Below are 13,353 nucleotides of genomic sequence, written 5' to 3'. Positions count from 1 at the left end.
TGTACATGTTACTAGAACTGATCTGGGTCCTGTAGGACCCAGCAGCTCTTGTAAGACGCTGACACCGGAGGATCACGTGACCGCCAGGTCAAAGGGCGGCCACATCATAGTGACTCTCATAGCTGTGTATATAGATGTACCAGTACGTCCTTGTAAAATCCCAATGGGTTGTCTGGAAGTGGTTGAATCTAATAATATAACGCATTTCCAGCATTAAACACCTTTTTCTCAAGTGTAAACAGGAAAGGCAAAAGCTGCATATCCCCAAAACTCGTTGTTTTATTTATCGTGGATTTCGTAATCTCAACTTGGGTGAGTGCAGTTCTTTCATCTCTAGCCTTGAAAAGTGTTTTGGAATTGGTCCTTTGTCTTCTAATCTTAAGATCTTGGCATTCTGATAATGAAGTCTGTCTTGTATTAACATCTCAGGTTGATATTGAAGCTCCCAGTAATTTCCCCCATCACAAATGGATTAGCATGGAAAATTATAGCCATGAGCCAAAATGGAAGGATTGCATGACATTTGCCTGTTCTTCCTTATCTTCATCAACACTCCCATTATTAATGGAGTATTAGGAAAGATATATGCCAGGCTGAAATTCCATGTGATTACAAATGGAGTCAGGGCAATGGGCCTGTCATAGCGGAAACCAAGTACCAGGGAGGCTATCAAGTCTAATGATAGACTACTAGAGATGAGCGAGTAGTATTCAATCGAATACCTCCCCGCCATAGGTTTCCGTGTAAGCAGCCAAACACCAAGGCGGTAAGCGCATCGAATATTCTGAAAAAAGTGGCTGAAGAAACCACAGAGTTGAAAAAGGCCCTAAGAAGTGGCCCCTAGACTCCGAAGGTCCTCAGCCTTCTGAGTAGGTAGAGTCTGCTGTGGCCCTTTCTGTGCAGTGCCTCCAGGTGATCAGCCCAGTCCAGCTTATTATTGAGGAGCACACCTAGGTTCTTTTATAGGTCTTGACTATCTAAATGCATATCCCTTGGATCTCCACCAGGATTGTAGCACTTCTCTGTTTACTAAAGTCCACCACCATCTCCTTGGTCTTCCCAGCATTAATCCTGAGGTGGTTCTGCTGGCACCATTCATCAAAATCCCGGTTTAAATCTCTGTACTCCCTATCGTCACCATCAGTGATAAGGCCTACTATTGCAGAGTCATCGGAGTACTTCTGTGAGCAACAGCTGGATGAGTACAGCAGTGTACAGTGTGAAGAGAAATGGGGCAAGAACTGTACCTTGTGGTGCCCCCGTGCTACAGATCTTGGTGTTAGACACACAGTCCCGGGCTCTCACATACTGAGGGCGGTTTGTGAGGTAGTCTAGTATCCAGTTGGACAGGTGATGGTCCACTCAGATTGGACTTCTGTATATTTATCAACCAAAATTGGTTAGAAGGGCGCCTATTCATCTACCACCGCTAACCATGGTCCCCGCTCAGGCCACACACCAGAGAGCTCTTTACTTGTATCCATCACTGGAGCTACTACTAATCAAGACTAACCCCTTCCGTGGGCATAACCACTTGGGTACATCCTGACCGGATCAAGACACTGGAGGTCCTCCACCATATAGTAGTGAATTGTGTCCATCCGTACCAATATTTTCACTAAGATTCCTACTGCCTTTAAATAGGACAACTTCATACTATCCGACACTAACCAAGCTACTACAGGATAAATGATTTTCTGGTGATGTCCATTCTCAAGCATAAAGCAGTGAGCTTGAAAAAGGCTATAACAGCCGAAACGTTGTATTTTGCACTCTGCTATTCCATGTTTGGTACAATGCATTAACAATAAAAACACCTATTTTTTTTTTTTTTTTTTATTGAACCCTCTCAATTGGGATCTTTTATACTGAAGGCTGTTATAAACCATTCATCCAGGTATGGATGGTCATTATTCTCAGATTCACCGTCAATGCAGACCCCCACCTTCATTAAAAAATGGGCTCCGGACATTCTTGAACGAAGGGAAGTAAATTGGGAGTGACACAGTCTGATGGTTCCTTATACAGCTTACTGAGTAAGCGGCCATTTTCTTTTTGCCACTGACATGTGCAGTCGGCTCTTCCCGAGGCCTAGAAGAATGAAACCCAAGACAGAAGAAGACACAGGGAGAGGGCGTTCCTGAAGAAGATAGAGGCATCGCTGGAGATTTCTCTCGCAGCATTGGGGACGCCCCTAGTGCTGTTTGAGCGCTGTGAACTGCCCCCAGTGGTGCGAGAGAACTCATTTGCATACTGAAGAAAACACGGATTTCTACCGAATGGCTGCGTGGAGAAGACATTCTTAAGGCTATTCCTACGTGTTAGTCATCAAAAAAGGGTATCCATTGATAGGATCCCCTTAAAATCACTATATCTCTTGATAATTTTTTTTTTTATAGTTTCAAAGGTATTTATTGAAATATTGCAATAGGAAAAACACACATAGCCTCAAAACAATTGTTGTGTCACAGAGCAGTACAAGCACATAACAAAGAAACTGTTGATCTTAGTTTATACAAATTTAAAAAGGTACAAAATCCTAAAAGCAACGTGGAAAGAAAAAAGGGGATAAAATATAGTGCTCAAAGGGATGAGATGTGTGTGAGAAGGAGAACCTGTTTGGTATAGCGAGTATTAGAAGCGCACTCAATCCTTGCATCTAATCACAGCTAAAGACAACATGGCAGACCTGGGATGTTGGAACTATTGATCCAGGGCACCCAAACTCTGTCAAAGATCTGCTGATCATGGAGGCTCAGATAGTGAACCTCGCTTTCTGGTCCAGGACCAAAGACCTGACAAAAGAAGCTCGTTAAGAGTCTTTATTGATATCACAGCACAACATGTTTCAGTCTCAAAGAGCTCTTAAGTGCAAAGACTTCCTCAAGGTTTTTCTTCTCCAGGGTTGAAGGTATATGCAGGAGATACCCTATACACTTGTCATTGGGACAGCACCTTTGGAGGACTGAAAGGTCCTGCACTCAGAACTCACAGGGGCATAACTACTGGCGTAGCAGTGGTAGCCTCTGCCACAACGAGAAGACTTCAGCCCTGGAGAAGAAAAATCTTGAGGAAGTTTTTGCACAGTGAGCAGAAGTATGGATCGGTAAGTAAATAGGGCCCGTTACGTGTTGGGGTTACTCCTGGGCCTATTTAAAAAAATAAAAAGTCAGGGGCCCGCAGGGCCACTTAATGTCCCGGGCACTGCGGCAGTGGCTACCGCTGCTACTCCAGTAGTTACATCCCTGGTCACCACTATAGAAAGTTCAGTGGAAAATATCTGGTGGATTTTGGTGAAGAGAGGTTGAAAGTGAGGTAGTGCTGCCTTGGGGGTGAACTACCATCGGCTGAACCAGAGGAACAAAGAGTTCAAAAAGGTGCCTAGCTGCTGGATTGTTGTCACGTTTGTGTCTAAGCCCAAGCCACTGAAGACTGAATGTAGCGTGCACCTCTAAGGGAATAGGGGTAGGAATCTCTCCCTGGCACTACGACGGCTGACTAGGCCCTGCCTGAGGGTGATGGTTGGCTGTTCCCAAGCTAATCCAGGCCCCTACAACTTCTGGCTCTCTAAACAAGAAGACCTAACGGATAGGTAGGGAGAGAGCTGCAAAGGGCTAGGGACTGGGATGCTAATGATGGTCACCCCTAACGAAAAACAGGTGCAGCTGCAAACTGAAACAAACAGGATGGGACGTGCTGGAAAACAAATTCGCAGCACAACATAAACACAGAACAGGAGAATGAGGAAAGGAACAGTGGAATAGTGAGGAAAGGTTTTCACAGGACAGGGGAAAAGTAAACCTGAAACCCTAAACAAAACCTCACTACCGCCGAGAAAGTGACAAGCAACCAGAAAGTGCAGGACAGGGGTTGAATAACAATGTAGAGGGAAAACAGACTCTCCCATGATAAACTCACACCACTTCCAAATAACTCCTCCTAGCTGAGCCAAAGATTCTGGTTCCAAACAAAAATCGGCAAAGACAGAAGCCAGCCCTCTGCCTTATACAGGACCCGGAAATATCTGATAGGCTGATTAAAATGTTGAACACCTGAGGCTCACGTCAAGAGTCCTCAAGTGAACACCCAAGGCAGCTAGCCAGCACCCAAGTAAATAGCACAGTAGCAAGAAACCGACCAAAGGAATGCAGGACCCTGGTTCGAATCCCCAACCATGCACCACAAGAAAACACACAAATACCACAAACGACCAAGGTTCTGACAATCGTCTCTGTTTGCGGGGTTTTGTGGCTTTTGAGATCTAATGGACATGTTGGAAAAAAGCAGGTAGTATGGCAGCCAAGAAGATAGTCAAGGTTGGGTGATAGCAGAGGTGCAATGACTGACAGCTGAGTAATCAGACATATATGAGAAGAAGAGGCCACTGTGGAGGTAAAAGAGTTCCTGCAGAAAAATAGAGGCAAGTTCTCTGGCCTACCAAGGCGTACACACCTGATAGAGCACCATGTGGAACATGGGCCAGGGAAATTATTGGGAAACGCTGATGCCCTGTCAAGGGTGCATTGTATGATGGCCCTCCAGTTTAGAGAAGAGGGGGGGATATGTAAGCCGATGGCTGGTCAGATAATGGAGGGAGTGTACATCTCACCCAGACTACTAAGGTGGGTGAGATGAGAAAACTCCAGAAAGAATGTTTCTCAGCAGATAACTATTGTCTGCTGAGGGTTATTTCAGAGTTCCGGTTACTGGGCTGGATTTTTAGGAATGGCAGGTAGGTTGGTAGTGGGACCTGTCATTCCACCCCCCTCTAGTCCACACTTTGGGGATGTTCCGGAAGCGACTCAGCTGCAGAGAGTCTGCTCATCAAGGGAGCTTAAGAAGCCAGCTCCAACAGCAGACGTTGGGCAGAGTTTGGCTGGCGTGAGGTAACCTATTCTATGTGTAGTTAGAGCCTAGCCGGGTAGGTATTTATTTTTGTATTGTTTCCTTTTGTTGCTGCACTATATTTTTGAGTGAAAATAAAACTCTACCTTTGTTTTGGACTAAAAAAATACTGGGCTTGTGTGTCTATGCCACCCCACCTAGCAACCCCAGACCCTGTCAAAAAAAAAAAAAAAAAAATATATATATATATATATATATATATATATATATATATATATATATATATATAATGTATAATTTTTTTTTCTCAACGAGTGTATGTTCTTTTGTTCTTCACTTTTATTGTTGCAGCTTGTGGGATGTGTGACAGGTCTGCTTTAAAGCTGTTTCCTTATGTAATAATCGAGGTACAAAGAAATGTTATGTAGTGATTAATGCTGGTGCTCTGCAGTGGGTGGGATGTGTGTGGGATTGTAGGAACAGACAGAAATGTTCAGAAATTTTCTTCTCAGGTGGGAGATTTAATTTTTGTATGTGCGTCATATCTGTATGACTAGTAGGCGACATACTCTATTTATCTATGCAGGATGCAGGTTATTTTGTGAAATGTGGGCGTTGGTTGGTATCTGATTTGTTGCTGCATATAGTGATTCCCGTACATGTTCCAAGTCATTGGTGCCTCTTGTTTCTATGTCTAGGGCTCACAGACCTAGATTAGGCTTGTCCAAAATCCATCCCGCAGACCAAATGTGGCCATGTGTTTAAATTTTACCAGGCCTGCCAGGACTATTGCCTTTAGGGGGCCCTCCTGAATCCCCAGTAGTGAAGGGGCCCTTTTACTATTCCTCCATCCCCCATATAGTGGGCACTTCACTGGGCCCCCATACTGTATGCATGGGGACCATTGATGGGGACATTATATTGTGTGGGTGCAGTGATGGGGGCTAATTTTTGAGTGAGAAGATAATTAAAGTATGCCATGTGCTATAAAAAAAAAAGTTTATTTGCATTTAATGTTAAATGGAATCTATCATTGGCTTTAGTGATTTTTAACTAAGCATATATTTGCATAGCCTTTAGAAAGGCTATTCCAGACATACCTTTTATTTGTTAATCCTTCCAGCGTTTTTGAATTAGCCCGCTTTTATTGATATGCTAATTAGCCACTATGAAGCACAGGATGTTTAGTGAGAACTGTGTGATATGTGTAAACAGAGGAAGGTGTGAGCAGGGAAGGCTGCTGCTGATGACTCAGCTATAGCTACCCTGTGAAAGTAAATACTATAGAGATGGACTTCACTGAATGAGTGTTTCTGAATCCTGCACTGTGAAGTTGTGTTAACCAGTGATGCTGATGTCAAGGTCCTTTTAAATAGGAAAATGATGCATAAATAGTTTATCTTCCTCATGTCTTGTAGAATATGCTATTTGTGCTCCTGGGGCTTAGATGTGCAGGTTATCTTGCTGAGGTGGTTTGTAGCTCACCAGATCAACCTGTTGTTGAGAATTCAATCTCTGTGTCTGTGTTCTCTGCATATCTACCAATTCTGTTGTTGGATCTTCTCTGTGTGAACAGGGAACAAATTAGGTGCAAACTTCTCTTGTGGATGGATTAGTACAGTGAAACTCTAACTTTTGAGGCCTGACTCAAAAAAGTTTTTTTGTTGTGATGTCAGGGCCTTACCAGAAAAGAAATGCTTCCACAGAGTGTCACACAAATGGAACTTTGTTGTCACATGATACTCTCAACAGTGGCAACTAGAGATGAGCGAACAGGGTTCTATTGAGTAGATGTACGATCAGACATTACGCTGTTTGCCATGTTCGATTCGATACGAACACCACGTGGCAAATGCACTTAAAATTCGATACCTCTCCCACCTTCCCTGGCGCTTTTTCTGCACAAAATAACAGTGCAGGGGAGGTGGAGCAGGAACTACGACAACGGAGGCCATGAAAAAAAGTAGGAAAAAGCCATTGGCTGCTGAGGACATGTGACCTCTGATTCAAAAGAACAGGCGACGTCCTCTCCGATTCATTTGCGGCTTGCACTTAGTGAAAGACGGACATCTGCTGAGGGCTAGATAGGTTTTAGATTCTGCTAGGCAGGAAATCAAAAGAAGAAGAGCAACAACAACTCTTTTAAGAGCTACTCTGCAGGGAGACGCTCAATCCAGCTTTGTGTACCCACAAACGCCAAAGTGGGATACACAGCAATTAAGCCAGGCTATATCCGCCGTCTCACTAGTGTGTACCCCCCCCCCCCCAAACTAAGTGGGATACACTGAAATTGTCAGCCTATATACACTTAATCCAGGTTGTAACAGGATTAAGGTTGTTGTTGTAACAGGATTAAGGTTGTTGTTCCTACGCAACATTCTGGTCCGCCTTCCTCCCAAAATGCCCAATCTTCCCAGCAGAGTAATCCCACCTTTCCCACCTCCCAGGAGCTGTTTTCCGGTCCTTTAACGGTCCCTCTCCCTATCCCTCCATTTCCCAATTCCACAGAGCTACTAGACTAGTTTCTGTGTCCAGATGCCCAAACACTGGAGCCTCCTCCATCTCCTGTTGATTTTGTGGTGGTTGACCAGCAATCCACCTTCAGTGACGATGACAAGACACAGTTGCCATCAGGGCAGCCTGTTGTCATGGTCGGTGTGCAGGAGGAATAGGCTGGCGCTTCAGTTCAGAGCACCAGCTAGGACACCACAACATCTGGCTCTGCCACTTTGGGGACTTCTCCCTCATCCTCCCCTGTTCCTGTCCTGCACCATCATGCGCCTCCTCCCAGCAACCCACCATCTCTCAGACATTTGAGTGCAGGCAAAAGTACAGCGCTACCCACTCACATGCACAAGCCTTAAATGCGCACATCTCCAAATTCCTGGCCCAGGAGATGTTGCCATTTCAGCTTGTGGAAACTCAGGCCTTCCGTGACCTGATGGCAAGTGCGGCACCTCGCTATGCCATCCCTAGCCATCACTGACTGCACACTGGGTGAATGTAGTTGAGGCTGGGACTGGATCACAAACTGGGCCGGTGTACCTCATCTCCCCACCTATCATTCCTGGCAGGGGCTCTGAAACCACACCCTCCTCCTCTTCTGCCGCCGCCATTAAATTGACCCCAGCTACGAGCTGGAAACGTTGCAGCACTGGCGTGGGTAGCTGTGCTGAAGCTCATCAGCTTGGGGGACAGACAGCACACTGCCTCCAAGGTTACGGATGCCCTCCTCGATGAGACGGCACTCTCAGCCGACAGCCGGTGGCATCATCACGGATTAGTGCAGCTGAGAGTGCCGACCGGCTGATTTTCATCAAAATGAACAGCCACTGGATAGACCCATCATTTTCGTGCCCACCAATGTCAAGCACCCCAACATGAATTGCCATGTCTGCACTCAACCTCTACAATTCCTCCTCATACTCCTCCACCATCTGCGTTGCACAATTCTTATCTTTCTAGGCTCAATCCAACCTGATTTCCCCAAACTCTGCTGGTTAGAGGCTCAATCCACCCTGATTCCCCCAAACTCTGCTGGTTAGAGGCTCTACTCACCCCAAGGACCAAAAACACTGCTGGTGCAAGGCTCTACTCACTCCAAGGACCAAAAACTCTGCTGATGCAAGGCTGAACTAAATTAAAGGACCAAAAACTATGTTGTTTAGAGACTCAGTTCACCCAAAGGGCCAACAACTATCCAGGTTAAAGACTCAACTCACCCCAAGGGCAAAAAACACTGCTGGTGCAAGGCTCTACTCACTCCAAGGGCCAAAAACACTGCTGGTGCAAGGCTCTACTCACTCCAAGGGTCTGAAACTAAAACTCTACTGGTGCAAGGCTCTACTCACTCCAAGGGCCAAAAAGTAAAACTCTACTGGTGCAAGGCTCTACTCACTCCAAGGGTCTGAAACACAAACTCTACTGGTGCAAGGCTCTACTCACTCCAAGGGCCAAAAAGTAAAACTCTACTGGTGCAAGGCTCTACTCACCCCAAGGGCGAAAAACTCTGCTGGTGCAAGGCTGAACTAAATTAAAGGACTAAAAACTATGCTGGTTAGAGGCTCAGTTGCCCCAAAGGGCGAAAAACTGCTGGTTCTTTAACTCGCCCCAAGAGCAAAAACTCTGCTGGTGCAAGGCTGAACTAAGTTAAAGGGCCTAAAACTCTGCTGGTAAAAGGCTGAAGTCACCTCAAGGGCCTCAATCTCTGATGGTAGCTCAGCTTAAAGGGGTACTCCCACGTCGCATACTCACCTGTCTTCGTTCCTCTAAAATCTTCTGTCTTCCGGCTTTGTTTCGTCATTGGTAGGCGGGGTCACATATGCAAAGCCAAGTGGCGAGATGCCGCCGGCCCTGCGTGCGCGCTCATACACCAGTCTACTCTTCACAATGCAAATACAGACCCGACACCCTGCGGGTCTGTATTCGCATTGTGAAGGGTAGACTGGTGTATGAGCGTGCATGCAGGGCCGGCGGCATCTCGCCGCTTGGCTTTGCATATGTGACCCCGGAGCGGAGCGGAACAGCATCGCTTCTGCCGCTGCTTGCTTCATGCAGGGCAGAAGCATAGCGATGTGCCTGTGCCGGCGTCTAACAGTCCCCAGCATCCGCCTATTACAGCGGATTCCGGGGAGTTAGACGCTGGCACAGGTGAAGCCAGCAACATCGCTATGCTTCTGCCCTGCATGAAGCCAGCAGCGGCAGAAGCGATGCTGTTATTCCGCTCCTCCGCATCTGCCGCTGCTGGCTTCATGCAGGGCAGAAGCATAGAGATGTTGCTGACTTCACTTGTGCAGGCGTCTAACCGTGTATTGGCGGCCCCTTCCCCCAAAGGGTAAACTACCCCCCCCCCTCCCACCAGGCTCGCTCCCGTGCACATAGCCCCTCCTCCCTCCCCCCTCAGAGCAGGCAGACACATCACTTGACTCAGGAGCAGCTAGGTCAGGGCTGTGGCCACAAAAAAATGAATAAAGTGAGATAGTGGCCAAACAAAGCAGTTTTGCTGAAGCATTGTATTTAGGAAAAGTCTTACATTCACATTAATAAGCATTATAGATAGGATCCTTGTGACGGGACAACCCCTTTAAGGGCCTCTATCTTAATTTTAAAGGGCTCACGTGAAGGGCCAGAAAAGTAATTTTTGGAGGCCTCACCACATCACACATACACATAAACAATGACAGTTAAGGGTGGGGGCTTTTGGACTTCCCATTGCCTAAGCCATCGGTGGTTGTCATGAGCAACGTGATTTAAAGGGGTGCATGCTAATGTTTCTTTAGCTTTAAATTTGTGTTTCTATCCATACTATTGTGGAGGAAAGAAGGTTTCCAAGTATTTTTCCACTTTCATAGGGGTTCTACTGAGTTTGGAAAGTGTCTAGTTGTTAGGCTGTGATAGTGGGGTAATACAGGGACTTTGGTGTGTTAGATGCCCCCAGACATGCTTCCCCTGCTGTCCCAGTTGCATTCAAGAGGTGTTGGCATCATTTCCTGAGGTGTCATAGTGGACTTGGTGACCCTCCTGAGTCGAATATTGGTTTCCCCCTAAACGAGTATTTTTTCCCCATAGACTATAATGGGGTTCGATATTGGTTCGAATATTCGAGTTTTGAGGGGCTACTCGAATCGAATATCGAACTTCGAACATTTCGCTGTTCGCTATCTCTACTGGCAACCAAACACCATAGTACTTCAATACTAAATTTTAACATTGCAGCACAAAATTGCTCCCAGTCGTGGAAAATACTTTCACCCAGCAGAAAATACCCCAAAGAAGACCCAAACACCACAGTGCAGCACAACATCTCACCAAACAAATATCACCATGCATGACAAAATAACTCTGGAAAAACTCCAAACATCAGTAGAGCACCAGTGGTAGCACTATTGACCCCATCCTTCCCCACTATTAATGACAGGTACAGGCTCCCTTCTGCACCTATAGCCCATAACCAGCAGCATTCTCCCCAAGTAAAACCTACTAATTTGCAGCAAATTTACCGTATATATTCGAGTGTAAGCCGACCCGAATATATACGCCGAGGGCCCTAATTTTACCACAAAAAACTGTAAAAAACTAAAAAAACTTTGCAAGTCTTCAGTAGGTGATACCTTTTTTAATGGCTAACTCATAATGATGACAGAATATGACGTTTCGAAGCTTTCCTCTGAGCTTCTTCTTCAGATATAACTAAAAAACACTCTGTAGAGGCTTCATATTTATAACTGGACACAGGGCTAGAATTACAGGAGGGAGGGGGGGAAGAGGCTAGTTACTATATACTTATAACAACAAACAATCAATTGCCCACATACTGACCACTGACAAGATAGAGATACCAAACTCTAACAGGGAATATAAAATCCCAGGTACGTTCACCTGTAACACACCTAATGTGGTGTATTTGATCATTTGCACCAAATGTTCCACTGAAAATCTGTATGTTGGAGAGACTGGTCAGAAACTCAGAATGAGAATTAATTCACATCCCCATACAATCAAACAACAGAGAACTGATCTTCCCGTGCCAAATCATTTTTGCCAGGAACACCACAGCATCATCAATGACATGAAAATCTTGATCTTAAAAGGGAACTTTAAATCAAGGAAACAGCGACTGATTTATGAGTACAATGCCATGACCCTATTCCAGACGTTGGACAATGGGATGAACATCTCACGTGGGTTTATGTCTTTTTATACACATCATTAAGACAGCCATTAAGATAAGAACTGGGGGATCTGGCAATTGATTGTTTGTTGTTATAAGTATATAGTAACTAGCCTCTTCCCCCCCCTCCCTCCTGTAATTCTAGCCCTGTGTCCAGTTATAAATATGCAGCCTCTACAGAGTGTTTTTTAGTTATATCTGAAGAAGAAGCTCAGAGGAAAGCTTCGAAACGTCATATTCTGTCATCATTATGAGTTAGCCATTAAAAAAGGTATCACCTACTGAAGACTTGCAAAGTTTTTTTGTTTTTTATATTTTATAACCACTGGCTAACACGGTACCAAAACAAACATTTTCCTTTTTCACAAAAAACTGGGAAAACTTATTGACTCGAGTATAAGCCGAGGGGGGCAAAATGCAACAGCTACTGGAAAATTTCAAAAATTAAAATGGTCGGAGTTTTTGGATGCAGTAGATGGTGGGTGCTGGGAAAGGGGAGGGGGTGTTTTGGTTGTCTGTCTGCCCCTTCCCTGAGCTTGAGGACTGTTTTTTCTTCCCCCACTTGGAATTCAGTCTGGCTGAATATATGGTATCTGCAGTTCTCCTATTAACCCCTTCCAGACAGAACAGGAGCACTGCAGATACCCTATATTCAGTAGACTGGGCACTTTCAGACACAGGGATACCTAATGTGTATGTGTTTTGCAGTAATTTTCTACTTTTGTATGTATTCTAAGGGAAAGAATTGATTTAGAACTTATATTTTTTTTAAATCTTTTTTTTTTTTTTTTTTTTGCACTATTTTATGGGAGATTCTATACATTGATATTGTGGCTGGTCATAGAACCCCCCCCCCCTCTTTTTTTGCTGGCTCGAGTATAAGCCGAGGGGGGCTTTTTCAGCACAAAAACTGGTCTGAAAAATTCGGCTTATACTCGAGTATATACGAATATATACTCGAGTATATATTCCCAATTTTATAATTCCACATTAAGAGAATCCCCAAACCAGAGAGTTAAGAGAAGAGTCTTCTATCAGTCTGATACCTCTGCCTCTAGATTACAGCTTTCAGGCAACATGCAATGGCTGAACTGCTCCTGGATCAAAGACCATGTTGGTGTAAAACTGGCATTGTCAGTGCAGTTTCTGCTTTACAGTCCCTGCTTATTCCTGAAGCTAACCCTGTTATGGACATGTGCCTCGCCAGCCAGTGAGCCATACCTTATTATCTTCCTTCTTTATATAGGATAGATTGATAACTGTGCTTTCATGTGGCTGTATATTTACATTCATTAACATTTGTTCTTCTTTCCAGGCATTTCTGCAGCGTATCCGACAGAACATCACTGAGAAAACCGAGAGCTGCATCACTGAGGAAAATGTCAAGGTAACGGTGTGTTTTAGTCCTAAGAATGGTCTGCAAGCAGCACTTTTCTCTCCCCATGATTTGTGTGAAAACCACACGCACCCCATTATAGTCTATGGGGTCCGCGGGTTTCCTTGTGTGTATAGGTTTCCGTTTGGGGAGGGGGGCGGTCCCAAGCGGATTACCTGAACGGAAATCCGAACGCATATGTGAATCGGGCCTAAACCTGTTTTCCAATCATCTGTTTTGCACTCCTTTGAAAGAACAACTGTGGGTGCATAAATTTATGCAAGTCTGGTAGATGTCTCAGGACCATAGTAGCATAGGGACCTGGGGTCCATTTTATGGAACGTATGGCTATAAGGAGAACAACCGCACAGAAGCATGAAATCAGAAGGGGTGACAGGGTCTATTACCAATTCCCTTCTCCTGGAAGATGTTTGAGGAAGGAAAACACCAAAAACAGCTGAGA

At 45.0% G+C, this 13,353-nt stretch overlaps 1 protein-coding gene across 1 annotated transcript in view; it reads left to right on the top strand.

Annotated features, from left to right (window-relative positions):
• PREX1 (phosphatidylinositol-3,4,5-trisphosphate dependent Rac exchange factor 1) overlaps window positions 1–13,353 on the top strand; it is a 314,753-nt gene that overhangs the window by 45,361 nt on the left and 256,039 nt on the right. Inside the window, exon 2 of the mRNA XM_075276753.1 lies at window positions 12,831–12,902. Coding sequence (XP_075132854.1) covers window positions 12,831–12,902 — 72 coding nt within the window. The remainder of the gene's footprint in view (window positions 1–12,830; window positions 12,903–13,353) is intronic.

The sequence above is a fragment of the Leptodactylus fuscus genome, chromosome 6, assembly GCF_031893055.1.
Source record: "Leptodactylus fuscus isolate aLepFus1 chromosome 6, aLepFus1.hap2, whole genome shotgun sequence".
Taxonomy (NCBI): domain Eukaryota; kingdom Metazoa; phylum Chordata; class Amphibia; order Anura; family Leptodactylidae; genus Leptodactylus; species Leptodactylus fuscus.
This window is presented reverse-complemented; position numbering and strand designations above follow the sequence as displayed.